Source organism: Podarcis bocagei, assembly GCF_964188305.1.
Source record: "Podarcis bocagei genome assembly, chromosome: 6".
Lineage (NCBI taxonomy): Eukaryota > Metazoa > Chordata > Lepidosauria > Squamata > Lacertidae > Podarcis > Podarcis bocagei.
In genome coordinates, this window is record NC_138130.1 from 42,822,459 (window position 1) to 42,850,137 (window position 27,679).

Sequence of the window (27,679 nt, forward strand, 5' to 3'; positions counted from 1 at the left end):
TATTTAGTTCAGTGCTGCAAACGTCAGTTGGTCCTACAAGTACTCTGGCAGAAGTTTCTCCCATCCGCCTGCAATCCTTTAATATTGGATATATCAGGAATTAAACTAGTGTGTGCAAGTCTCCACCATTTAGCCATGGAATTTCCAATACTCTCAGTTATTTACTGTCACTTCAAGTCTGAAAGCTGATCCCCTGATGCATAAAATAGCATAGAAAATTGGGCTAGATGACATTGGTATTCAGGTGCACATCTGAATGTGGATGTTGGGGAACCTGTGGTCCCTGATCTGCCGCAGAAGCTGCTCCTTCTTGTGGGCTCAATACCTGAGGTTATGGATATTTTATACATTCAAAACACAGGCAATTAATTTCATCATATAGTATTTCATCAATTTTGCCATTAGATTTTTTTATTTAAGCAGCAAAATGTTATCCATGTTAAATAATTCTAGACACTGCTTTTAGGTGTTAAGGAATATAAAATATTTACTGGGCACAATAAAGTTAGCAATATTTAAGAGCCACTGGTTTCCATGAGGAAATTTAACTGTGTATTTACTTTCCTATTGGCATTTATAGGAGCAAAAAGAGCTTCTTCTGTAGCGCACACATTGTATATGGAATGTTAACCTTTATATGCATATACTCGGCATATCTATGATATTTATTACCATGCTCTTTTGAGCATATTCAGAAAAGCGAATAAAATGAATGCTGGTTTTCTGTAAAAATGTTTTATTTCAGTTCTACTTTCAAAATAATACTACATTTATCTCTAATTGTATGATCAAATTCACTTCGTGTATATGTACACATATGCTTTGGTGCAGCTAATATAATCCATATGCTTTACGGTAATCAAAACCAATAACAAGAAAGTCCATAAATGTGCAAATATTCCTATGACGTTTCTTGTATTTAGGATGCTCACAATCATCATATAAATATATAAACTATTGCTGTGAACTTTCTTCATTACAATCAATTTAGCTTCTCCATATGCGTCTTGGCAGACCTGCAAAATAAAATCCAAATGAGATTCATTTGCATTTTTGGAGGAAATACATGGGAATTCTAAAGGGCAATATATTCTTATTCATAGAGACAAACATCATGAGTCAGATAAAACCTTCACAATCTCCTGCTATGTGGGGGAAGAAAATCTATAGATCAACCTTGTACTGAAAGAGGATGCTATTAAAGATGGGTAACCCAACCAATACACTTGTATGTTGGTACAGTCCCACAAGACTATAGCTACCCATTTCATCCAGTATGGATGAGAAATGCACATAGTGTTTTTTTGTTTCTTAATGTGTTACTAGTCACATTTATTGTGCTTGCCCATCCCTGGATTGGGGCCAATGAGACTTGTAGACCCCACTGAGTCATTTTGCTTTATCCTTTCATTGGATTGTTTGCTGTGATATTGTGTGGACGTAGCTAGACATGGTGGGTGGTGGGGTAGCAGGGGAGGCAGATATGTTTATTCACATGCCAGCCCTGTTCATTTTTAAAGCTGTCTCTAATTTTCGCATCAAAGGGAGACATAGGTGGGGAGCTGGACCATGAGACCACATTAAGAGCTTTGCTGGATTAGGCCCGTGGCCCATCTGGTCCAGCATCCTGTTTTCATAGTGGCCAACCAGATGCCTATGGGAAGACTAGAAACAGGACCAAAGTGCAACATCTGTCTCCTGTGGTGTGTCCATAAACTTGTACCCAGAGGCATACTGTCTCTAACTACCCTGTCCCTGGCTTATCCACACTCTTCTTCTTTCAGATATTTCCCCCTCTTCTCAGATAGTATCTGAAACCTGTTAGAAAATCAGTTTTAGTTACTGTTTGTGCACAGGTAGATTGGACCCAGAGTGGATTTTCATGAATATTTTATCAAGTTTATACTAAAAATGAAAAAAGAAAGTGAGAAGGGACATTTCAATAGCAAATTGCTCACAATACAGTATAATGATCCAGTGTATCACCAAAAGCAGGGGCGTATACTAACAAGTCCTATAAAAATCTCTGCTCTCCCTTATGCATTATCAACTCGCACCATCCATCCAAAGGAAAAATTATTTGTCAACCCAACATTTCTTCTGATTTATGCATCTCTTTCACTAACTTTTGACAACATTTTATATCTGTTGGGAGCATCCTTAGTTCCAGCTGAACTCAAAGTCTGGAGAAAAATTGCTGTATTCCAGCTTTGTGCAACCTGTGATCCACAAAATTAAATGTAATCCACTCCACATATAGGGTGATCCTTCAGGGACTTGATAAGCCTCCTTTTATGCTGATTGCTTGGGACAGCTTGTGGAATCCCTAGACGATCACAATACATGGCTGGAGAATGCATTGGGTCACAATTTACAGAACTCCCAATATGAATTTAAGGTAGCCTGTTTCTGATTGGTGTGTTGGTCTCATTGGCCCAATTAGCAAGAAATGCAAAGGAAGTTCTGAAAATGTCTGCTCAGAACATTCAGGCATTGGGAGCTGTTTCTGGCACATTCCCAGATGTCTGAATATAGATAGCTTTGGTGGATCAGACCTACTGTCTTCTATGATTATTTTTGTCCTAACTATGCTTCAAGGAGTTTGAGGGTGGGGGGACATAGTTTTCTCACCCCACCATAACATCTTGAGAGGTAGGTTAAGCTGACAAAGGTAAACTGGCCCAAGATCACCAAAACTAACTTCACGGCTGTATCGCAAATTGAACCTGGGTCTCTGTGGTCCTAGTCTGATACCATGTTTGCTACCTGTGGGGGCGAGGAAAAGATGACACTCACCCATTCCATGACAGTTGGATCTTATTACAACAATGGTGGAGAGACAAAATCCTACAATACACTAGAGTTTAGCTTAGGGGCCCTATATGAGCTCATGTGACACACACAGCACTGTCCCTCAACATTTTATTGCCACTCCTCACCAACCAGCACCTGTCAATTGAGGCAGCTGGCTCACTCTCCCCAACAGTAGAGCTGGCCTTGATCATGCTGTTTTTTTATATGATTGTGATATTCAATTTATATCCTTCCCTTCCTCTCAAAAGGAGCCCAGGGTGGCAAATGCACAAACAACAAACCAATTAAAACACCTAAGAACATCTACTCTAAAAAAAATAAAAATCTAATGGCTGAAGGCTGCTGTTGATAAGGAAGGCAAAAGAACATATGAAACTTCTAAAGTTTTGCTCGAGATATTCTGAGTACACAAGTGTACTTGCATTCCAATCTGAATAATTACACTCTGCCTACACAAATTCTCCCTGCAGTTTCGTTTGGAAATGTTCCTTCGCTGTTCCTCTCCTAAAGAGTGAGCTTTGCAACTGTGGGTGGATGAAATGACACTGAAACCGGCAAGAGCTTGTCCTCAGTTTTAAGTGCACAGTGCCTATTAGCTCAATACTGTAGTCTTACTGTTAAGAACATCATGTGTCCCAAAGAGCCAGTAAACTATTTTGATAACAATTAATGCGAAAAGTTGCCAGTGCAGAGTGTAGTGTGTGCTATATATAAAATATAAACAGCATAGGGTGCATCTATTAATAAGCATTCTGTGTTGTTTAATAGGCTTAAGAGTGCAATCTTATCATGATCTACTCATCCTATTGAGTTCAATGGTAATTACAGTCATACCTCAGGTTGCGAACGTGATCTGTGCGGGAGGCACGTTCGCAACCCGCAGCACCGCGTCTGCGCATGCGCGTGATGTGATTCAGCGCTTCTGCGCATGGCGTCATTTTGTGTTTCTGTGCATGCGCGAGTGCTGAAACCCGGAAGTAACCCGTTCCGGTACTTCTGGGTTCGACGTGGTCCGCAACCCGAAAACGCACAACCGGCAGCATTCGTAACCTGAGGTAATACTGTACTCCCAGTTAAGTATGAATAGAATCAAAGTGCAAATAGGTTGCTGTCTATTGGTCAGAGAATCTTAAAGAAAGCAGATCATTATGCTGAATTATTTCTATACTAAGTAAATGTAGAAATATCTATAACCTCTTCCCTTTGGAAGAGAAAGTGGGCCACTTTTAAATTTCCACTAGTTAAGTTCTAGGTATGAGACTTTGTATCTCCATCACCATCACAATTAACAAATGGCAGCATCAAATAGTGCTGTCTTGATATCATCTTGACAAATATCTGGAACTTCAGGTTCAGTTAGATTATCTATAATAACCATGTATCTGAGGGCTTCCTTTTATTATTTCATTAATGCATAGCAGCATACCAGCAAACTGATGCCCCAAAATACACTTTGACATAAGAAAAGCTTTTCTCATTTTTCCATTACAGTATTGTTCGGGGGAACCCAGTGCTAAATCATTCGTAGATGACCTGATTCTGGGTCAGGGTTTCGTACGTAATTATATCAATCCAGAGCCTCAAAACAGAACCAGAAAAAGGCATACAGGAAAGTCTGTGAATCTAGCCTCATGGCCTGAGATATATGTATGTTTTGTATATTACATATGTTTTATTATACTGTATTATCTTTGCTTGGTTGCTATGCCTTGTGTCTTGTTAGCATCCCATTTCAAGGCAGCAGCCTTACTCCCAGCAATATTTGAGTCATTTCCGTTGTCCAATATTTGAGTCATTTCCACTGTCTGCTGGAGGTTCCTAATTTGCCCATGAGGCCATGTCTTCAAAACCCCACTGACCTGTCAATCAGATGACATCACTCTGATGGGTGGGTGACATCAGCTGAGGGTTTGATTACGTGTTGTCTGTGGGCGCTGGCTCCATGGAAGAAACTGGTGCACACAGCCAATGTTGCAGGGTTTAACACTTGCTCAGGGTAAATACTGCTCAGTTTGGCTGTGCAAGCCAGTTCCACGCAGAGAACTACCACATGCAGCTAATGCAGCATGTGGTCCTGGCAATGTTCCCCCAGAAATACACAATGCCATATCCTTTTAAGAAAGTATGGCTCTTCTGAAACATAGAGATCACAGAATTATAGGGTTGGGAGGGACCTTGAGGAGCATGTAGTCCAACCCTCTGCAGTGCAGCAATATGCAGCGGTTCGAGCCATATGGGGATTGAACCATGCTCTAACCAACTGAGCTCAAGTACTGTATATTAATTTGTCAATGGCAATTTAAAAACAATAACAGGGCAGTATTCTCCAGTTATTGCTGAAATCTGCTTTTCTTAAAAGAAAAGCATATACATTGGAGTTTAATGTTCTCTTTAAAAAAATAATGCAGATCTGCTGCACCTCATTTGAGAAGCCACGTATAATGAAATCATCAGTGCTGGGAATCTCAAGCAAAGGGGTAGATTACTTCCAGGCTAGATGTCTTGGCTGGCTGTGTCTGTCATGTAATTAAACACTGACTTTAAGATTCATACACGCAAAGGGAGATGGTGGACGTTGTATTAGCAGTGCTTAGTATGCCACTTTCAAGCCCTTTGTCCTTGCGACCTCACGCACGCCCTTTACATGCAATTACATGACTGGCATTAGGCTAAGGTTCTTTAAATATTCTCCAGCGGAGAACAAGCAATTGTGTGCTGTATGCCCAAAGATGCATGAAATGTTTCCCACTCAACAAGAATCTAAGCCAGAGACCATGTGATGTTTACTCCTCGGCTGAACCCATTTATAGACACATTACTCACCACTGTCCCAGTTAGCATACATGCCCCATTATTTTTTTTTTTAAAAAGTTCTGTTGCCCTTTATACTGTTTGGAGAAAGGCAAAGTGACGAGGCATTGCTGAATTATACTGTTAAAAATCCCTCTGAATCTCACCCTGTGGGTTATGGGCAAGATGCATGCACTTGTTTGCATAGTGCATGCCATTAACTTCCAAATGAATGTTATTTGGCCCATGTCAGTGAATGGGGGGGGGGGGAGAGATAGGTTTAACAGAAGAAATGTGGAAGGAATGACTTTCTTTACACACTGAGAAATATTTCATTCTTAGAACACTAAAGCAGACAAACGAAGCTTTTGAAGAAGAGAAATGAACAAAGCAATCCTATATAGATGAAACACAAAAGTTCATGAAGCTTTGTAGGCTGCAGATAGAATGGGTGCCAAATGTTTGCTTTATGAATGAGAACAGAAAAAAGTTCATCAAACTGTGTATCTCTTTCGGGCCCTATCCCTAGAAAGGAGCTTCCTGGACTCCACTCAGAATCCATCTAATGTGAGCTTCCATCCTTACCACCATTCCTTTCCATATACATTTTGATTTCAACAGGACCTATGCACGACTCTGCAACCACAGCTGTTTAGCTGGCAAGGAATGTTTTCCTTTGTGGGAAGGTAAAGTGAAATTCTTTTCAGCCAGCAGCACCAGGTGAGACCACCTTCCTGAGTAAATTAATACCATCAGCAACCGCAGTCAGAATGAGAAAACGAGAGGCACTGCTGCAAATCAAAAGTTCTGCAGCGATAGAGAGGTGTATTTTTAAAGCCACAGTTAAGTGCTTACAAGGGGAAAAATAGAGAAATGAACATTTGGCAGGATGAGGCTCAGTCTTTCCTGATTGATCAACAGCCATCAGTAGCTTTTAAACATCTAATTCTATAGGCAACTTTTAACGAGGCTGTGTAAGTATGGACACTCTGGTCTCCAGCTGGCAGAAATGCAACATGAAGAGTATCAGGCTTGTTCCATTTTCTCAGCCTCCAGCAAGCACTTGCAATTATGAATCCTTTGGCTTTCTTTTTGGTCCCTGCTGTTGCTAAGTAACAGAAGTATGTAGACCAATGCCGAAAAGGCAAAGGCATTTCCCTCTCCTGTTGCTGCAGCAAAACTGCCCTACATTGCAGTAAAAAAGAAAGGGGGGGGGAGAGGAGAGGAGAGAATAAATTGCAAAATGTGGTGTGAAAGTCGTCTTTTTCAGCTTCAGTTCTTATTCTCTCTTGGAACCATAGGATTGGGAAGAGACCTCAATGTAATCTATTCCAACCCCATGCAGAAGGAAATCTACCTGCTGCAAACTTTGGTAACAGTTACTTTGATAGTGACATCAATTAAAACTTCAAGGCCATTTTTCCATTTACATTGTTGATCTAACTGGACATCGTTTTGTTCATGCAAATGCTACTCTTTCGGGCCATGGTGTAACTGGACAGGCTCTACATATTAATTTCCATCAACTAATCCTAAATCTTGGTGCATAGTCCTTTAAAGCTATCATAGATTCATAGAATTGTAGAGATGAAGATGCTCTTCAAATGCTGCCTGTGTAAAGGTGTCGCCATAATAGATGAAACTGAGAGACCACTTTGAGAATGTGTGTGTGTGTGTGTGTGTGTGAGAGAGAGAGAGAGAGAGAGAGAGAGAGAGAGAGAGAGATTCAGTTTTAGCTCATTGGAAAGGAAGATAATCTTCCCTATTGATAGTAACATTGGTGGTCAGTGGAAGATGTGAGTAAACTCGCTATGTTATGTCATGTCCCCACTTCGTATTGAGAATGATGCTAAATGTTTTAGCTGAGTGCACTGAAAATTTGTTACAGCGATAATAATTTCATGGGTGACCATAATGAACAGCCCAGCTCTTACAGGCTATATAAAAATGGGGACACTTTCAAGGAGCCAATGAAAGGATGTAGCTCAATGCTGACACACACACACACACACACACACACACACACACACACACACACACACTAACATTTCCAGCAGCCCAGAAAACAGGAACTCAGAAATGATTTGAATGTTACTAGCATCCCAGTTTTCTGGGAGTAAGCCCCATTGAATGATGGAGCTTCCTTCTGAGTAAACACACATAGAATTGTGCTGGCTTGTAGGTTATCAGTGAGAAATAACCTTGTAGGTTATTCAGTGACTTCAAATTCACGGTGCCAATTACTCTCTGAGAAGTGCTGGTAAATATGTCAGCTCTAACCGATGTCACTTCAGAATGAAGTGAAGTGTATGTATCATGACGTGAGCCTCCGATTGACTGGTCTCCCAGTGCTGATTATGTTATATGTAATATCAAACAAGCACTGGACATGGCAGCTCTTGGGTTGCTGTCAGGTAATTATGTTTTCCTGGAAGTCTTATTTAATGATGGATTGACCTCAGGGTCCTTCCATCTTTGGCTGTCGAATAAGAGTTGCAATATCAGAAGGTGCAAAAATTACAGAGAGTATTAAACAGGGAGGATCAGGCAAGCTCCAGAAAGTATTTTCAAGTTCCCTGTGAGAGTCCACAAAGTAATTTTTTAAAAATCCAATTTTATACCTTTATTTAATTGTGGTAAATAAACTATCTGGATTTTTTTTTAATGAGAGAAAATTGTATTACATGCTGCAAAGGATTAAAAAAATTCTGAGGGTGAGCTATAGACAGATACTATTCCTTTGCACCATTGCAATTTAATATTAGGATAAGCAGTTATGTTTATAGTTGAGATTTTGAATAAGGCCTCCATACACAAAGGGCAGAGCTGTGATCCATCACAGTTCAGCTGCAAAGGAGCAACTTTCTGATGAGGCACCTTCAGCTTTCAGCAACTGACAGAATGGTGCTATTTAACGAGAAGGGTACTTAACTTAGATACTATGGTCTTTGTTTTGTTTTTTGTATCTGCCCCAAATCCCAAACTATTCTCAGAACAAGAAATAGCCAAGAAAAGCAGTGTTACTCTCCTGCTGTTGAATAAGAGATAAGAACATATTGTGAATTTACATTATTAGTAAAAAGGAAAGGGGGGCAGGAAGGAAATATGTTTCTGGTTGTCAGGGAAACCCAGAAGGCCAAATTATGAACAGAGCTGAACAGTTTCCATAGCTTTGATACTTAAATGAGAAAATGACTAGATCCATTTCTCCAAATGAGGTTCCTAGAAGGAGACAGAGATGAAGAGAGATGCATTAAGGCTGTCGTGTCTAAATAGAACTAAAAACGACAAACTCTGAATAAAAAGGTCCAAACGAAAGTGACATCTAAAGGTTCTGGTCATGCATGGCTCAGTAAAACCAACTGCAAGGAAGCTTTTACATTATATTTAATAATTAGATCTTGAGCGCCTCCTTGAGGAACCAACAAGTCCTGCAGATCAGAGCAGCTTCTGAATTCAGCTGTGCTTAAAGAAACATTTCCAGGGTAGGTTTACTGATCATTAGTCCTGATTTGTTTGCAGGGAAATTAGATGAAGTTGGCTATTTAAATGAAAATTTATTCTGATCTGTTTGCAGGGATATTATGTTATTCCACACATTCAACTGCATGTTCCCTGGGGGAAGTAGGTTGGTTGTGCCAGATCTCAAAACCAACTATAACTGTGCAACCTGAATTTGCCGGTATGTGACTCAATCCCACCTGACAATCAGACAGCGTGGAAGCACCCTGGGTCAAGGAAAGAAACCACAACGATGCTTCCAGTGTATCTTAGCCACTAGCTCTAGCTCAAATCCTTTGGTAGAGAGGCAATTCCACGAGGAATTCATACTGCAGGTATGCTTTCAATGAATATAAAAGGGTCTAAATGTGTGTGCACCAGCAGCTACACAGTATGAAAGGATACCATTTCTGGGACTAGGTGTCTGATTTGGATACATGTTTTGAAAAAAGCCATGCAAGGCTCTCAGCAAATATGACTCGGCTGAAATAGCCCATGTGATGACTCGTGATCTTGACCCATACAATGCATCAGGACAGTTTCTCCAGCTATTATAGATGCAATACTAGCATGAATTAATACATGTGCAGTCTTCAGAAGAACATAAGAATCTGCCTCATACCAAGTCAGTTCCTTTGTTCTATCAACCTCAGCAGCTCTCTAGGATTTCTTCCCACTGCAACCCACCCCACACTACATGGGCACCCAACTCTCTCCATGTTTAGGGCCCTCGTATTTATGGGACCGCCTCTCCTGGTATGCCCCGCAGAGGAGCTTAAGGTCCAGGAATAACCATAGTTTAGAGGTCCCGGGCCCTAAGGAAGTCAGACTATCCTCTGCCAGGGCCAGGGCCTTTTCAGTGATGGCTCCGACCTGGTGGAATGCTCTGTCCCATGAGACTAGGGCCCTTCAGGATTTAACCTACTTCCGACAGGCCTGTAAGACAGAGCTATTCCGCCTGGCCTTTAATTTGAACTCAGCCGGATCTTTTATTTCCCTTCTCCCCCCCCCTTTTTTTTTGAAGATTACCTACTCTGGGACCCCACAGCTAATTCTCCCCTGGCCTCCTCGCTGGGCCAAGTAGGACTAATTTAGCCAGCTAGCCCTGGTGACTGTCTAATGTTTATTGGATGTATTTCCATCAAATTGATTTTTTGAACTTTGAATTTTATTGTTATTCATGTTTTTATACTGTATTTTATGCTGCTTTTATGTTGTATTACAATTAAGTGTTTTAAATTTGTTGTTAGCCGCCCTGAGCCTGGGTTTATGAACTGGGAAGGGCAGGGTATAAATAAAAAATTATTTTTTATTATTATTATGAAGAGGTTTCTCAGGGTTGCAGTGGAAAGAAGGGACTACAAGGATGTCCCCTTCCACTAGCTTCCACTCCTGGCTCTCAGAATCCAAGCCACTCATTCCATTGCTTATACTTGCATCCATGTGGGTAGCATTTCCTTTGATTCTGAAGCAGCAACCTCTTGCGCATGAGGGCTGAAATCATGTCAGTTCCTATATATTCCTTTCCCCTGACAAGCGGGAGTTCCATTGCTGTTGGGGTTGCTGTTTTCACCCTTTTATGTTTGTACGGGGTGGGGGGGAGCTCATTCTCACTGAGCACTTTTGGAGCCAGGGTTGTAGCTATTGCAAAGTGCAGATGTAGGCAAGCCACTCTCTCCCTGGTCTGTTTGTCTGAAGAAGCAGCAAGAGCTTTTCCTCCTAAGTGCACTTACATTATTATTGTTTGTTTCGTATGGCCGAGCTTGGCATAATAGCAATTTGGAACGAAACTTCCTCCTAGGCAGCAAATGGCATAAAGAACAAACCACAACTCAAAGGCTGCAGGCCTGCTTTTACATATTACTGAGGGAATAAACAGGCCTTTTCAAAGCCAAAGAAAGGTTAACATTCCCTCCCCACCCTACACGAAAGCAACTAGGAGTACAACTCTTTCCAGGCCTGAATTGTTAACTTCAGATTTAGCCTTCAATGTCTGACAATGACGACTGGCAAAGGCATACTGGTGCCAGTGTGGTGGATGCAGGTGGCACTGTGGTCTAAACCACAGAGCCTCTTGGGCTTGCTGATCAGAAGGTCAGCGGTTTGAACCCCCACGACGAGGTGAGCTCCCATTGCTCTGTCGCAGCTCCTGCCAACCTAGCAGTTCGAAAGCACACCAGTGCAAGCAGATAAATAGGTACTGCTGTGGCAGGGACAAAAACGGTGTTTCTGTGCACTCTGGTTTCCATCATGGTGTTCCATTGCACCAGAAGCAGTTTAGTCATGCTGGCTACATGACCCAGAAAGCTGTCTGTGGACAAACGCCGGCTCCCTCTGCCTGAAGTGAGATGAGCGCCACAACCCCATAGTCGCCTTTGACTGGATTTACCCGTCCAGGGGTCCTTTACCTTTTTACCTAGTGGCTATAGTGCTGGACCAGAATATATGAGAACAAGAGTCAAATCCCCACTTTGAAGGGTGACCTTGAGGCAGTCACTGCCTCTCAGCCTAACCTACCTCACAGGGTTGCTATGGGGATTAAATGTTTTGGTGATGTGTAAGTAGCCACATTAACCTGCACCGGCATTCTGATTTCAATACTGCTAGGGGATACGTCCTAACAGCTCTATTTTGGGTTTGTTTGTTTTTCTGTAGGCAATGCTCTGGCGAAGCAGCATTCAGCTGGATGAACTCTCCGCTCACTAGCTGGTGAGCAGATGGTTTAATCCTGCTCCTTGCAGGGCTACTTCTCCAGAGCATTCCTTGCAGGGGAAGGTGCTGCTGAAGCAGCACCAAGCAGGATTAAACTCTCTACTCACCAGGGTTCAGTCCTGCTTTCTGACAAAGCAGCACCCAGCATGGCCAAACCATTCTTCTCCACCCATCAGCTGGTATCACCCCTGGCCAGATTAAGATTGCTCTGAAAGGATGGAAGTTGCCTGCCCCTAAGTTACTGGAATAAGTCCAATTGACTTTGCAGTGCTAAATAAGTTATTTTAAACTGTTTTTAAAAAAATAAAAATATGGTGTAATATCTGTGCTATTTTTCTAAAAAAAAAAAGAGATGCCGGAACTCACCCTCATTCTCTTAGAATGGCACCCACCTGAGTGGTGCTGGAACTGAGTTCCAGCTGAAAAAAGCTCTGCTTTTAATATTAATGTTGTGCTTTAATAGTTGTAACCTTCCCTGGTACCCTTAGGGTGAAAGGAGGGAAATAAATTGTGATGACAATAATGACAACCATGATGTTGAACACACTGCTGTAAAAATGTGAATGTTCTAGTGGGTAAATGGTTGAACAATACATGATATATAGATCAGCAGAGTTTGGATTTGGATTTGATATCCCGCTTTATCACTACCCAAAGGAGTCTCAAAGCGGCTAACATTCTCCTTTCCCTTCCTCCCCCACAACAAACACTCTGTGAGGTGAGTGGGGCTGAGAGACTTCAGAGAAGTGTGATTAGCCCAAGGTCACCCAGCAGCTGCATGTGGAGGAGCAGAGACATGAACCCGGTTCCCCATATTACGAGTCTACCACTCTTAACCACACTGGCTCTAGCAGATCTAACTCTGGGATGAAAAACAAGGCCTAGTTCTCATATATATATATATATAGCCATGTCCAGGCCTATGACAACAGCCCAGGCTATGGGAGGTGAAGTCTCTCAGACCCTCAGGGGAGTTCTGTGGTCTCATGGGCAGCAACAGAGGGCTTACAATTACACAACGCATGAAAGGCAATCACTCCAGCAAAAAAAGCTGAAGTGAAAACATACTCAAAGTATAAAGATTTAAAAAGCACTATACTGAAGTAATAACTTAGCCTGCTCTTGAGCACAGGACTGTGAACACCGTAATTAGGTAGCCTCCTATCAAGTGACATGAGGAAAAATTACAAAAGGGAGTGATGGAAGACAAAAGTGTGTGAGAAATAAATTAGCTTGATTACCGGGTTGGAGCTGTGATATTCGAGATCACTTTGTCAGCTTAATTGGCTACAATTTATGCAGCTCTATCAAACCTAACTAAGGCATTAATAGGGGAAGAGGTGTACTCCACGTCCTTAGGAACAATTAGCCCTTGTCTTTCATGAAGGTATTTGGAAGACTCTCTGTGCTGGAAAGTGTGTGCAATTTGTAAGGTTAATTATTTGCATTATTTATTATTACCTTTTCTTGGTAGTGCCTGTTGCCATAATACCTTGAGCACAATTTTTGTGGTTTGAACAGATCGCACAATGCCCATGTACAGAGAATTAGCTGTTCTGTATAATATTCTCAGCCAGCAGTCTCTAATTATGTTCTCCTTTACATCCTGTACATTGTGCTTTCCTCCCCGTCAAGTTTCCCCCCAAAACAAAGCCAAGAAAAGATTGATCCTTTAATTGTAGCAATAGGGGCCTCACATCCATGGTGCATGATCCTGAGGTAACCTTACAGGAGCTGTGAATCTAAGCTCTGGCTTGTCATCTTCAAGGCACCTTAAACGAACCCCTCCATGTGAGAAGCAACAGTGGTAGGAACCTCAGCTGTGTTATTTATTAAATCTGCATACCGCCCTTCATCTGAAGATCACAGGACGATTGACAGCATAAAAATGCAAGATGAGAACACAAAAGACATAATAAAACAAGAAAAAATGACAAACCAATAACTTCCCTCCCACAAACACAAAGAAGGGGCCATTGACCAAAATAAGAAAAGGTAAGGCAGAAACCGTAACAAGCAAATCCAAGCTGGTTCAATGAGCTGAAGAAAAAGGTTTTTATCCTCCCCTGTTACAAATGAGAGGGGGGGGGGGAACGGGACATTTTTTAATGCTTTACCCAGGCTACCCAATTTTGAATGGGTACATTGGGTATTATCTCACAGTGATATTCTGGGTAATAAAGCTTCAGGCTTTATGCTATAGCTGTTTGCCTGGACTGGAGCATGGACTGTATTCTAAGAGATAGAAAAGAGGAGAAGGGTAGGGACAGAGCTATCGGCATTGGTCTATTTAGGCAAACAGCCATTTATTTGTAGTGTATGTTTTTTGTCTCTAGTGCTCTTATACAACATGAAGGTGGAGCCACCGTCCTGCACATTGTAGATGCCTCTATGTGAGAGCCCCGTTATTCTGTAAGTGTGTTCCTCTTCTTTCTGGGAGGGGTTTTTAAAAGCTGTACTTCACATGCAGACTATATGGAAACAAGGCATTATCTGTTTTTGCACCAATTAACAACTTATTTTTGGTTGATCAAAGCCTATTGTTTCTAATTTTAAAGTGAAAGCATAATTGTTCCACCTACATTTTGCCTCTCTGCATGTATTATAATTTGAATAATAGAAGAATAATTGCAGTGCTAATTGAGTGTACTATAGCCTGTGCATTTTTATGAACAAATTGAGGTCATATAGAAATTAGCTTCTGAATATTTTAGAAGTGACCTGCTACTGCATTAGGATTGGATTTCCAAAATTTGCCTTTGGTTTACAGAGCAATAAAAATGCCACCAGTAGCTTTATTTCTTGGCTTGGGTTCCTTCATTTGCAAAATGGGAGTAATGGTCTATTCAAGGGATATTTTTTTGGTCAGAATTAAGAGGGCACTTTGGGAAAGCATTGCAGTGACCTGACCCCGAAAAGAGTACTCACAGGATAAATGCAGTACTGTAGTTTGGAATAATTTATCTGATTCTTAAGCATATTTCAATCAAGGGTAATTACCACAAGATGACATTTCTTTTTATGCAAGGTTCTCAACTCCATCTCACCATACTGATAATTGTAACCAGAGCAAAGTTCCCTATATTTCATTGTAGTTTAGGTAAAAAAAGATAAGGTAAGGGACCCCTGGACATACCTTTTCATTCCTGTTACTACTGTTCAGCTCTTGGGACAAATTTCAGCTCACTCTTTACATTCTGGATCTCTGACAGGTTTACAGCTGGGCCAGGTAATTTCTTGGCTCCTGGGAGCACCTTTTTCTTTTCCTCTTCTGAAGAAGCTGGAAGGCTCTGCAGACAAAAAAACCCATCTACTTCAAACTAATACACTGGGGGGTGTTTCCATTTTCACAATGACCCAGTTCACATGCACTGCTAAGCCAAACCAAGATTGTTCTTGGCTTACAGCTCAAAGTTTGTCTGGAATGAAACAAACTGGGAGCCCTGGTTGAGGCAAATCCGCTCCATGCTAAGCTAAACCATGGTTATACACACACATACTATAAACCAACTGTTAAGTTGTGGGTGAACATATCAGACGACACAACGATTCTTCAAACAGCTCTTGTTTATTCACAGGCCAGAACAGAACTGGTCTGAAGGGTTCAGCCACCTGCTTATATAGAGCTCAACTACAAAGCAACAGTAACAACTTTCTGTAACTATCCAATCACTGAACATTGCTTTCAATTCCTTATTTGCATATGTGGACCTGAGTGAAAACTATCTACAGTATCCCACTGCTGGCCCAGGGAGAGAACTTCAGTACATAACACCAACAAATTATATATTTTTTAACTTCCCAGCTTTAGCCCTGGGTAATGCAGAAGGACTGAGGGGGGACTGCAGTGGGTGTGATCTCTTCTCCAGTAACCCACATGTTCATGCATCTGCACAGTGCTATTTTTCTAAAGAGGGGCTGGAACTCACCATGAACACCTCCTTTGTTCTTCTATCATGGCAACAGCGCCCACTTGAGAGGTGCTGGAACTGCGTTCTGAAAAAAAGCCCCGCATCTGTTCCAAGCCATGATTTGCCTTGGCATACGTGCGAACTAAGCCATTATGTGACAGATCTACTAAAGTGCACAGAAGATACTAGATCTGACAGCCTGCTGAAGACTGCAAGGATAGCTCTGCCACATCTCCCAGATGATCTACCTAACCTCGTAACCACATCACTTTTGAGAAGCTATAGAAACACTGTGGAACTTTAAATCTGATTACTGATTCCTTCTGGTCATTCAGTGTTTAGGCATCTATTCATGTAGTATGTTATACTTCTCCTCCAGAGCCTATGAGTCAGACTGAGGCAGCTGCCTCAGGCGGCAGAATCTCATGGCGTGGCACCCACTCTCCCCTGCTACTGCCACTGGAGAAGCAAGAAGGCAAGCTGCTGAGGTGGCTCTGTGACTTGGCTTCTTTATTGCACTTTTAAAGGACCACAAACAAGTTTGGAAAAGAACACTCAAGGCCCTCTTCTCTTAGTTGTGGGATAGGAAGGATTATTTATCACAAGCTTTATAATATTTTGTGCAGATGCCCCTTTCATTGTTACTAGTGGGTCTTCATCCATACAGCATCTCACAGGAATGAACAGAGGCAAATTAAGTGGTGAATATTTTTAAACCATTTTAAATATGCTCTAATTGCATAACATTTTGAAAATGGACCTCTCCAGATAATAATTTATTTCTTCAAATGATATGAAATATAAATTTGTGTTGGGGCTACTGGCACATTTATGGAACCTAAAATTAAGCATAGCTGATGCTGCAAATAGATCACAGTAATCATAGCAGTATCTGTTCTAAAATAACCTGTCTCTTTGCATCCTTTCAGATTTAAGAGGAATAATTTTGCTCCTGCAATACAAAGTTTTCATAGGATTGGATTGGGGGAAACAACTAACTGCATGGGCAACATAATTCTGCATTATAACATGTAGGTGACCTATTTATTTTTATTTTAAAATGTACATCCCCCTTTTAACTATGTGGATCTCAAGTTGGTGAGGTAAGACCAAAGCAGCTGCATAAAATTGTTCACTGAAATATGGTTCCATTTTGCAACTGGAAAAGTAGAGCCATGGACTGTGTGGGAGCTGTGCCACAGTCTGCAAAGTTTCTAGTCCAGAAGTTCCTTATAAAACTACTATTTAATTTCAGAATTTCATGAAGCATAGCTGCATATCTCAAATTTTCTTTCAGTAAGTCCCATGCATCTGAAATTGAATTTGGCTTCAGGTTTATGGAGTCAATTAGCTGTCTGGTTGTGGTAAATTACTGCATGCTAGCAGATCTGTAGATGAACAGACTGTGTTCTCATCTGAAATGTTCACACCTCCTACACAGTTTCCTTGCTTCTTGCCCTTTCACTCATTTTCCAGCTATATCCAAATATCTGCCTACATTTCAGCCCACTGAAACCCACATGTATACTCCAAGTACTCAAATTACATAACCCATTTTTGGAAATTCAGAAAGCTCCTTTCGATATCTAAACTTAGGATCTAGGCCCTTTTCCCCCTACTCCCTTCCTCTCCCCATTATACTATTACTACTATACTAGTACTAGCACCATCCCAATACAATGAATGGTGAAAAGCCTTGAGCTGCAAGCAGCTGCTACTAGCCACTATCCGAATGGTGGGAGTTGTGGAGATATTTGTATAGGCTTCATCTGGGGTGGGGGAGTTAGACATGCCTCCCATATGCACTGTGGCCCTGTTGCAAAGTAGGACTCCTTGCGGTTGCTTTTAGAAGCCAAACATTAGGAAATGCAATCATGCAACACCCATCTAACTATAGTGGTGTTTCCAGATTGCTCAGGATCTCTGTTTCTTGCATTTGGAACACAATATCCACCCTTAGTTTGGAACCAGATTTATGTTGCACCCATACACTGACCCCAAAATACCACCAACCGTTGTGTGTATTAACTAATCGTACTTGAATAGAACCGATTTATACTGACTGATCATTATATGGCTTCTTAAACTAATGAGAAATAAACTAGGCTAGCAGATGAAGACATATATTGCTCTTACCTCATCAGCTTCAGTAAATTCTTTTCTTTTTGGTGGCTGACCTGCTCCAGGTAAAAGGGCTCCCATTGGGATGTTGATATTAGCCTGGAAGATAGAGTTCATATCAGTATAGCATCAGGATATCATCAGCATCATCGTTTTATTTGTATTTCGCCTTTCCATAGTTAAAACAGTGCTCAAGGCAGGCTTACAACATGACACGATTTACATAATTACAAACATAACAGAAGTCATAAACAATAAATAAAACACATCAAAAAATACACAACCAAATGGAAACAATTTCCACGTAAATCATAAGATCTAAAACTAAAGATACAACAATAATATCAATAACAGCAACAGCTCTCTCAACCTCCCCCCCCCATAACCAATAATCCAGTCCAAGAATCTGTTCAACAGCTTCAGCTTTTGTAGCTGGAGTCAGTCAGCACCCCACTCTCCCAGACCAGATGGGAAAGGTCCAGCAAGGCAGGGTGCAGGTATTCCAGGGTTCACAGCCAAGAGGGTCTCATTTAAAACAACACAGATAAAAATTAAAAACAATTTAAAAGCAGCTGCAGTCCTTGTGAAGCCTGTCAGGCCCCGCCCCAAGCCAGGTGGAAAGAGGCAAGGGCAGGGTCCTTCAGGCCCTCAGCAGGCAATCCTCCTTGCTCCCTACTTGATGTGGTGGGCTTACAAGGACAGTTTTTTGCACAGTACAAAATGGTAAAATCTGCTCTTCCTGGAGAACTGCTGTACATATCAGTCCAGAGATACGCACGTCAGCCTGCCATTTGTCCCCTGTGGTGTCTTTTGCCCCTTCATTATTTTGGTAACGTTGGCAAATTCTGATTTTCCCTGAAGGTGGGTTTGCCGTCCATCCAAGTTCAGCTGTGATCCAAGTAGCCATTAAGGTTTCAGGCTGCTGGATGCTATCGTTCCACCATAGGCTTTGTGTTTACAAGCTGCATGACATGCAGAAACTCAGAAGGTATTCTCCCCCATCACGTTGCCACTGTGCTGAGTCAAGCTGCACTTGCTAGGGACATCAGAGGATGTTGCAGGGGCAGCTGACAGTTCAGGGGAGCCAGGGGAGGGGGGCACATCACCAGAAGCAGAGGTGCCCCAGTCTCCACAGACACAGCAGCCTCTGAGGCAGCAGGAACAGGAATATACAGCTGTAAATTACATTGAAACTGTCTCCATACATGGTACTTCTAATAGCAGTTAGAGAATGAATTACTATATTCCAGGACTGGCGCAGCCATTAGGCAGGGTCAGGCCACTGCTTCAGGTAGCAGAAGCCTCCAAGATGGTACCCCCGTGGACCCACTGCCTGCCCTGCTGCCTCCACCACCGGCGTCGACGCAGATTTCGGGTGAGATCACACTGATTTCCAGCAAGATTTCACCAAAACTAAGTGCCAGAGGTGGCAGCAGAAGGGCAGAATTCCCATTTCACATCAAGCAGTGAAACAGCATGCGCCATCCTGCTATAGTCTACAGTATTTTCCAACTCATCTATTAAAATATGCGCTTATATTTCTTTGCTTTCAGGCAGCCTTCTGAGGGCAAGTCCACTTTTGTTAGCAAGCTCCAGTTAGTGTCCTCTGGGCTGTGTAGGTCTAATAGAAGGCTTGCAACTGGGCCTCATTCATGTGGAAGTGCAGCTGGACTGAACCCCAGGTTTCACGTGGAAGCAACTCAGTTTAGGGTGGCCACTTATGTGTTACCAAAAAAGATGGAATGCATCACCCAAAAGCAGGCAGAAGAGGGCTCCAATTTGCATGGCATTTGCCTGTGCTGATTTTACAGGTATAGATGCAAATTTATATATCTGTAGTACAATACATATCACCACAGCAGTCTGCTGTCCAGGTGTCAACTGCTGAAGGGCAACTTTGAGCCCCTGCTTTTCCTTCTTATGGTTCTTTATATTTAAACTGGACTTGGGCCGAATAGCTCTTCAAAGAAGTGAGTCCTTTTGTGTTCAGTGGGACTTGCTCCTATAAAAGACTTTAGTGCTAATTCCTTGTTTGCCACAGTCACTCTTGGCCAAGTGTCTGGGAGTGGTGGAGGAATGGGTGCGTGCCAGTCAGGGCATTTTTTTCAGCCGGAATTTGCCAGAAGTCAGTTCTGCCACCTTTCAGGTGGGCGCCATTGGCATTATAAGAGAACAAGGGCGGCATTCATGGTAAGTTCCGGCACCTTTTTCTAGAAAAATAGCACTGGTGCCCGTGATGCGTGTAGCCACTTCTCACACAAACTCTGGCAGGCATGTGGACAGAGCACCCTCCCTTAGCTGTGTCAGCAACCCTTGGCGTATAGGAATGCATTGAATTCAGTGGGACTTACTTCTGGCTAGACATGTATAGGGTTGCACACTGTCTATTTAGTTGTAAAGTTAAAGAGATCTGTGATACACACACACACACACACACACACACACACACACACACACACACTTTGTATAATATATAATTTTGCTTTCAAGGCTCATGGCTTAAAAGAAAATATTTTTTCTATGCATAACTGTGGTAAAATAAACTTACATTTCTCTAGAAGGTTAATTGGGAATCCTTAGTGGATAATTCCCTTTAATGGAAAGTAAGGGAGGCTGTAAACTACATTAAGTTCACAATACTGAGTTAAACTCCATGTTTAATGGAGTTTGGAACAATCCAGAATCAAACAAGAAACTGTAGTTTGTTTCAATGCATTTAAGTGAATTGTTTATTAGAGCTTATTTAAAACTACATAATAATGCCTTGTCATCTATCAAAACGTAGATTCCCTGTGCTTATAGAATGCAGTGCAGATGAAACAATTTGAAAATGCTAAAATAAATGTATCGCTCTACTGCATAATTGCTTTTGACTTCGTGTATTAAAATGAAAAGGCTCCCTTTGTTTTGTTGACTGATGTTTGTGTACTGCAATCTATAAATAAAAGTTATTTTCCCCAGAGATTGGTAGACAATTTTCTGCTTGCTTTCAAGAGAGAAGCAATCATCCTGCCCATTTAAATCTTCACAGTATATACCTTTTTTGTTTGCCTAGCCACCATTAAAAACTCATTGTGATAGAAAATTAATACTATATAAATCTATTTACTACCAGGAAACAAATATTTCCTGTCTTCAGAACCAATAAAAAGCTGCAGCTATAGTAATTTCATGCCTCTGACATTATTGCTGGATATCAAATTCATAGGCTGTAATTCAGAAGGTTGCAAACAGAAAAATCTTTCACTATTCCACATGTGGATGTGCAAACCTTGTACAGCTAATATACACAGTTGTGTAAAATAGGATTATAAAAGTCAGAGAAAATTGATAAAACAAGTACCATTAGCCGTACTGCTGGATAAATGTTTAATGGATATTATATTTGTATTTGTTTAAAAAACAATAAAAATGTTTTTGTTTTTTTAAAGTCAACCAGACAACGGAGGAAAAAGAGATTTTGAGCATGGATCTGTGGAATTCCCTCACAGCCCTAAGAAACAAATGCAGACATTCTGCTATAAACCATGGATTGCCAATTGTAGGGCTGGAACTTCAAACTATGGTATGTGCTCTTAACTATAGCAAGTAGAAACCATGATTTTGCATTACAACTATCCTGAACCCAACCATTGGCCTAATTTGGATGGTTATATCTGGGCTTTATATGCAGCTGATTCCGCCCGCCCCCCCTTGTGATATGTAGCCATCAAACACTGGTCTTCCATTAATCCATCTGAACTGGAAAACTATGGTTGTGCGGTTTGGAACAATCCAGAATCAAACAAGAAACTGTAGTTAATTGGAGACTTTCAGGTTAAATAACTGAGGAGGGATAAGGCTATGCGTGCCGATAAAAGGCTTGTGCATATCTTGGTTAAATGAGCCAATATATGATTATCCAGATAGAGCCATAGCAGTTCTGCAAACCCTAGAAGCTAATATTATTTGATAAAACAATACAAGGTATTTACCCACACCTTTATATTCATGATAGCACATTTATACATTGAGTACATCTCATTGTCTACAACTGTGAACACTTAAAAGGGTTGTTCAGCTTGAGAACATTGGCTTGGACGCAGTGTGGGAGGCGCACAAGTCTGCAAGGGAAAGAGGCAATTGGCAAAAGTCACCTTCCTTTCCTTCCTCCAGTGAGAGCCTGTGCTGGACCTTGGGCCCTTCCTGTATTTGGACATAGGCCTATTAGGAACATAATGGATACTCTGGATGGAACCCAGTGTAAGCAAATGAAGGCATACTAAGAATTTGGTTGTCCAAGAGACACACACACACACACACACACACTCTCTCTCTCTCTCTCTCTCTCTCTATATATATATATATATATATACACACACACAATAAATATTAGTATTTGGAGATGGATGGTGAAAACAGATGTCCATAAATCTAAACTGATGCCATTGAATCTAAACTGGCACAAGTTCTAATACTTCGGATTTGCTTGTTTATGTAGATTGGTTGGTTAACTTACTTCCATACAGCATTCAGTGCTTTGCAATTCTAAACATGTTTACTTGTAAGTATGCATAGGACTTCAGCTTTTTATACTTGTCACATTCTTTTCTTTCTTACTTTTAAATAACCTTGGCTTAGCTTAAAAGATGCCAGTAATGGAAAGTGAATCTTGCTGGACAATTAGAAGTAAGCAACACACAAACATAGGCATATATGTGATGTTTGTGCAGTCAAATGCTTTTAGATGATGTACAAAAAAACCCTCCAGCTTCTTCAACATGCTTCGTGGAAAATTCTATAGGTTGTTTTGTGTGTGTGTGTGTGCGCGCGCTTGGCACAGCACACAGGAAAACTAGTTAAGAGAATTAAGCTGATAATGGAATATGTAAAACCATGGAAAAGATGGGATCAAAATGCATTTACTTGCATGACAAGAAAGTTTTAAATAATTCCTAGTTAGCGCTGAAGCGTCAAACAAACGGATGTTTTGTTTTCAATCAAAATACTTCTTATTTACTACTAGTAACATAAAATATTATCTCTTACCTGAATGCTTCTAACATTCGAAGCTGGCTGTTTTGACATTTTAAAGGAAGAGATTTATCCCTGAAAGCAAAATAAGTATGATTACTAACAAAACAAAAAAAATTTACGAGCAACAATGGCTTGATAAACTACAATTTAGCCCATGTTTCTTCTTGATAGGTATCCATTCATCAGTCCAGATTGTCTTTCGGGCTTAGTTTCAGAGTTACTTAGAAACAACCATAGAATGCTGCAAAGGAGTGAGAACACCTGAGCTTCCCTTGTTAATTTTTCATGGGCAGAAAGAGTAAGATCGCTTTCCCATCACAATAGTAAATGAGAAGTTAGCTTTTCCATCAAACGGCACATATTCATGGGAGAGCTACTTATTAATATGTTCGCTTCAAATTACACAATCAGGAATTGCTTATATTGAAAACCTGGCTTTTGTTGATAAAAAATTAATTTGCCCCATATAAAACTTGCAAAGGCATTATAAATTCCTTTAACTTTAAAACGAAGGTAATGCATCTTCTCAAAAGTAAAAGGCAACTGCAGCCTGAAACTGATAAACTACTTGAAGGCCTGTTAATATGGGCTGTTGAGAGAGGAAAGATGAATGACTATTTAAAACTGCAGTTTGTCTTCTCTGTCTAAACATGGCACTGCCTACATGTGGCTTCCCAGGAGCAGTTCTTTAAGCTTGTAAAGCTCTTAAATGGAATATTAACTTTGAGATGAACATAAAGTAACAAAAATAACGTGAAGGCAGAGCAAAGCCCCTATAGAGGTGCCTCATGGAGTTGTGGAGAACTTCTGGCAGAGACAATCTTTCTTCGCTGCCTGTTTCTGCTGACCTCATTATTGCCAGAGAAATCAGGACAACAGAATGCTGAAGAGTAAAAATAGACAACCTTATTGGGCTACGTTCTCTCTTCCCCCTTCCCCTTTGGTACAACTGCTGGCTATTAGACATCCAGGAACAAAAATATAACGGTAGGCTGCAGCAACTTTATATTTGACTACACATGTACAGGAGCCAATGCTGTCACAAGTTCAACAACTCTGGGGTTTGTTTTAAGAAAGCTCAACAATTTGTGGGTCTTCCTAAAAAAAAAAAAAGCTCAACCCTACAAGCTGATAGTGCTGTCATGTTGCACGGATATTCCTCACGTTGCACCAGGACTTCTGGAACGCAGCCAAATACCGTATGCAATATTTCACCAGGGTAGCCACCAAGGGGAGCAGGGGTGTGCGCTATCTTCCTCCTACACTAACATCCGTACAGAAATATCAGGAAAGAAAAAGTAGTTCCTGCACAAGACCTTCCAGGCACCATTTGGAGCCGTGAAGGCTACAATTCTATATACGGAACACATTTACCTGGGAGTCAGCTCCACAGCTGTCCGTGAGGTGTACTGTAGCAGGGACATTAAGACAGGAGAATCTGGTGTCCTCCACTGGTTGCTGGTCTACTCCCACCAGATCCATCCAGCGCTGCTGATAGGGATGATGGGAGTTGCAGTCCAGCAGCAGCTGGGAGGGGGGGGTCATGGTTTCCCTGCCCCTGATGTATAGGATTGTGCTGTCAGTACAAGAAATTATAGGGCACAGAGGGAGTTGCTGTAGAAAGGAACTGAAGTATCTGCCTCTGCACCTTACTGAGGCTTGCACTACTTCATGGACCCCATAAATCCAGACGATCTGGCACAGGATAGTTTCTTCTTCTTCTCTAACTCTCTGGAAGAAACATGGCCCAGTATGGCTACAGTAGCAGCAAGCATAACTCCCTTCCTGCAAGTCCTTGTGACACAGAGCCTGAGGGCAGCTGTGTACCAAGGAGCAATGCATCCAGTCTTCCTCCTCTACCCCTCTCCTAACTTCCATGCAACAAAATGGGAGTGATCAAACTCAACTAATTATGCTCCTCAATGCTTTCCTAACTATTCGGCTAGCTGGTGTTAAAACATCCAATATTTAAATACAATTTTTAGCTGAAAACCTGGATACTACTAAATCTTTCAGGCATTCAAACATTTAGTTCATGGCTTACCTTATCAGTCTACCACATGTTGAAGGCAATGCCACAGTTGTTTCTTTTTGGAACTATTTAGCACTTGACTTCATTGTGCGAATGTCCCTATGATTCCTGAACAGGCGCAAGGGATAGGAAGGAATAAAACTCAAAGAAGTGGTGATCTTCTCTGCCCGATCTAAAAATAAGTCCTGAGAGAGGGTGCCAAGGGACACACAGCTGTTTGCACTGACCAAGTTCTTCGGTTTGCTTTAAAGGAGCTGATCTACCTGAGGCACTTCCATAATTTACGTCTTTCATAACATTACCCCAGATCCATTTGAAGAGGAACTAGGAATGTCATCCTTTGACTCCCTGCTGTATGCATGAAACTGGCACAAGTGTTATAAACAGAAAGCTCTGCTGTGTTGAAGACCTAGATAGAAATTACACCGCTGGGAGCCCAGCATGTACTGAAAGCAGAAGAAAAGTCCATGCTGAAACTTTACTGCACGCCATGCAGATGCACCCCATCAAGTGCATTGTAACTACTTGCCTTGTGACAATTCTTATCAAATCCTTATGATCTCATAAAGTGATCTTATAACTGTTCTAACTTTGCTGGTACTTGCAACAGCATCAACAAACATCGGGTAAATTAAAATATTTCAAGCAGACAACAATAAAGAAATGGTGGAGGAAAACATGCCTTTTTTCTAACTGTATGAAGCACATTTCCATAGGGGCCATGTTGGCATATACACAGGGGATATTCTTAAGATAATTCTAAGTGGCATTAACATTCTTACTGTCTTAAATTTCCAATGGACTATAAAGCACTTGTAATAGCAGCCTGTGTAAGCATAGTGATCTGGTTTACAGAGATTAAACTTTACAGAAAAGGCAGTTCATTCATTCATCTCCTAGCAATATATGAAAGTGTTTTCCCAAGTCAACCTTTCACTTTTTTCAAACAGCACCCCCTCCCCATATTAGCTTTTATTATGTACCTGGTTATTTATATAAGAAACACTCCAACCTGTCAGGAGAGTCGATGCAAACACCTCCTTTCGATGCTGAGTGATGCACCTTCTTCGATCAGCTGAGATCTTCCCTGGAATCCTTTAGAGGTGGCTGGAATTGATGAAGCCCTTTGTGCCTGTGTACTAACTACCAAGAGCACTTCTAGAGCTGGAGCAGTGCTGAGTTTAGAAGCCAAGTGTAAAAGAGAATTCCTGTCATAGCTTACAGTTGTTCTTCCTAAATATAGAGTCGGATTCATCCTGTAACTTCATTCCCTCATGGCTAAAATCGGGACTCAAGTGTCAAGCAGGAAAGAGTTAGCAAACTCACCGTCAGGACATATTTTGCTCTCACTTTCTCAATGTGGAATTTAGGATTGTTTTTATTTAAAAACAAACATATTTTGCTGTTGGTAGGACCTAAAGAGTAGCATAAGTTCTCAAACTATTTAAGGCATAGAGCAAGAAAGACATGCACCACTTCCTTTGGGTTTTCACGCAAAGTTGTCCTCAAGCTACTCAAATGTGGTTTGGTGACCACAAAGTTAGAGGCCAGTTATGCAGGGGCATTTTCAGTGATATTTCAAAATAGCTGCTTGCTAGTATAACTGTTCTGTTGCACTAAGGGCTGAGTCCAAATGTTCAGTGATTACCATTTTTGTGTTTTGTCTACTGATTCAAGCCTCAGTCTAAGAAACTTGGGCCCCCAGTTTATTTGTCTTGGTAAATGTTTCCCCACTCGCACAGAGATGTAACAAAACAAATACATTTATTAAATTACTAAAAAGAGAAATGGGAAAAAAGAAACATATCCTTTGGTAACCTTGAGCAGTGATATTCCAGAAGTCCAAAGAACCAGGTCTAGCTGCACATTTGAAATTTTATTTACTTACAGGGTACAGTTGTTGCAAAATGTTCCAGTCACCCTCTTTCTGAGGTGACTTCCAAGCTGAGAACATTGTTCTTGGCAGAATGCCACTGGAACAGCACATAGAGCTTGCTCCTCATTGATGAGCTGAGGCCATGGCGGCTGGATTGATATTACAATATTTTCTAATGCTTAGAATGTAGGCAATGGGGTGAATCCAAAATGTAATACTTCAACAAAAGTGTATAAAACAGAGCACAGCAAACAATTGCAGGTAGACCTCTAATCAGTAACATTTATCATCCTTATCCTTTCTGTTTAAAGACCCCATACTCTCTGGAGATCTTGAAGCTTTGAAGGTATTTGAGTCTTAGGTCTATGGATGGTAGAGAAGTTAAAGGAATGTGGACTGACTGTTGTAAGGTAAAGAAGCAGCATATAAGTTCTTGTGGTTCTGTTCTGCCTATGCTACATATATAAAGGATTTGTCAAACTCACAGAGAAGATGTGTATCAATAGATATTAACTACAGTAGTGGAAAGGAATCTATGTGTTTACAGGCAGTGCGTCACTGAGTACCAAATGCTGGGAGATAAACAGGAAATAGCTGTCCTCTTCATCCATCTAATCTCTCAAATGTTCCTGCTGCAGGACACAAAATTCTGGTCTATCAATCAAGGCAATCACGGTGTTATATAAATTTTAGCAGTTGATTGAAAAGGTCAACAGATGCAACATCAGTAGTTGTTTGTTGTGTCCATACTAACTCTGGTGAACAAACAAAGCACTTCGTCTTGGTCTGTTGTTACATAACACAACTACAAGTTTGTCTTGTGAGACTTTTGTGAACTTTTATTACAATAAACTCTATATCATCATCATCATCATCACATTTTAATATACAGACAAAGAAATATTA

At 41.1% G+C, this 27,679-nt stretch overlaps 1 protein-coding gene across 3 annotated transcripts; it reads right to left on the minus strand.

Moving 5' to 3' along the window:
* Positions 1-460: 460 nt before the first annotated feature.
* Positions 461-26,082, minus strand: SMPX (small muscle protein X-linked). 3 transcript variants are annotated; one of them, XM_081199478.1, is made up of 5 exons: positions 25,881-26,082; positions 22,878-22,937; positions 17,865-17,948; positions 14,954-15,107; positions 461-1,016 (listed from the first exon to the last, which is right to left on the minus strand). In XM_081199478.1, the coding sequence occupies exons 2-4, from the start codon at positions 22,914-22,916 to the stop codon at positions 14,970-14,972; spliced, it is 261 nt and encodes an 86-aa protein (XP_081055604.1). In that variant the 5' UTR covers positions 22,917-22,937; positions 25,881-26,082; the 3' UTR covers positions 461-1,016; positions 14,954-14,969. The 3 variants fall into 3 exon arrangements, with proteins under 3 accessions (XP_081055604.1, XP_081055603.1, XP_081055605.1); XM_081199477.1 differs by having other exon boundaries at positions 25,910-26,081; XM_081199479.1 differs by lacking the exon at positions 25,881-26,082 and adding an exon at positions 24,910-25,014.
* Positions 26,083-27,679: the final 1,597 nt, after the last annotated feature.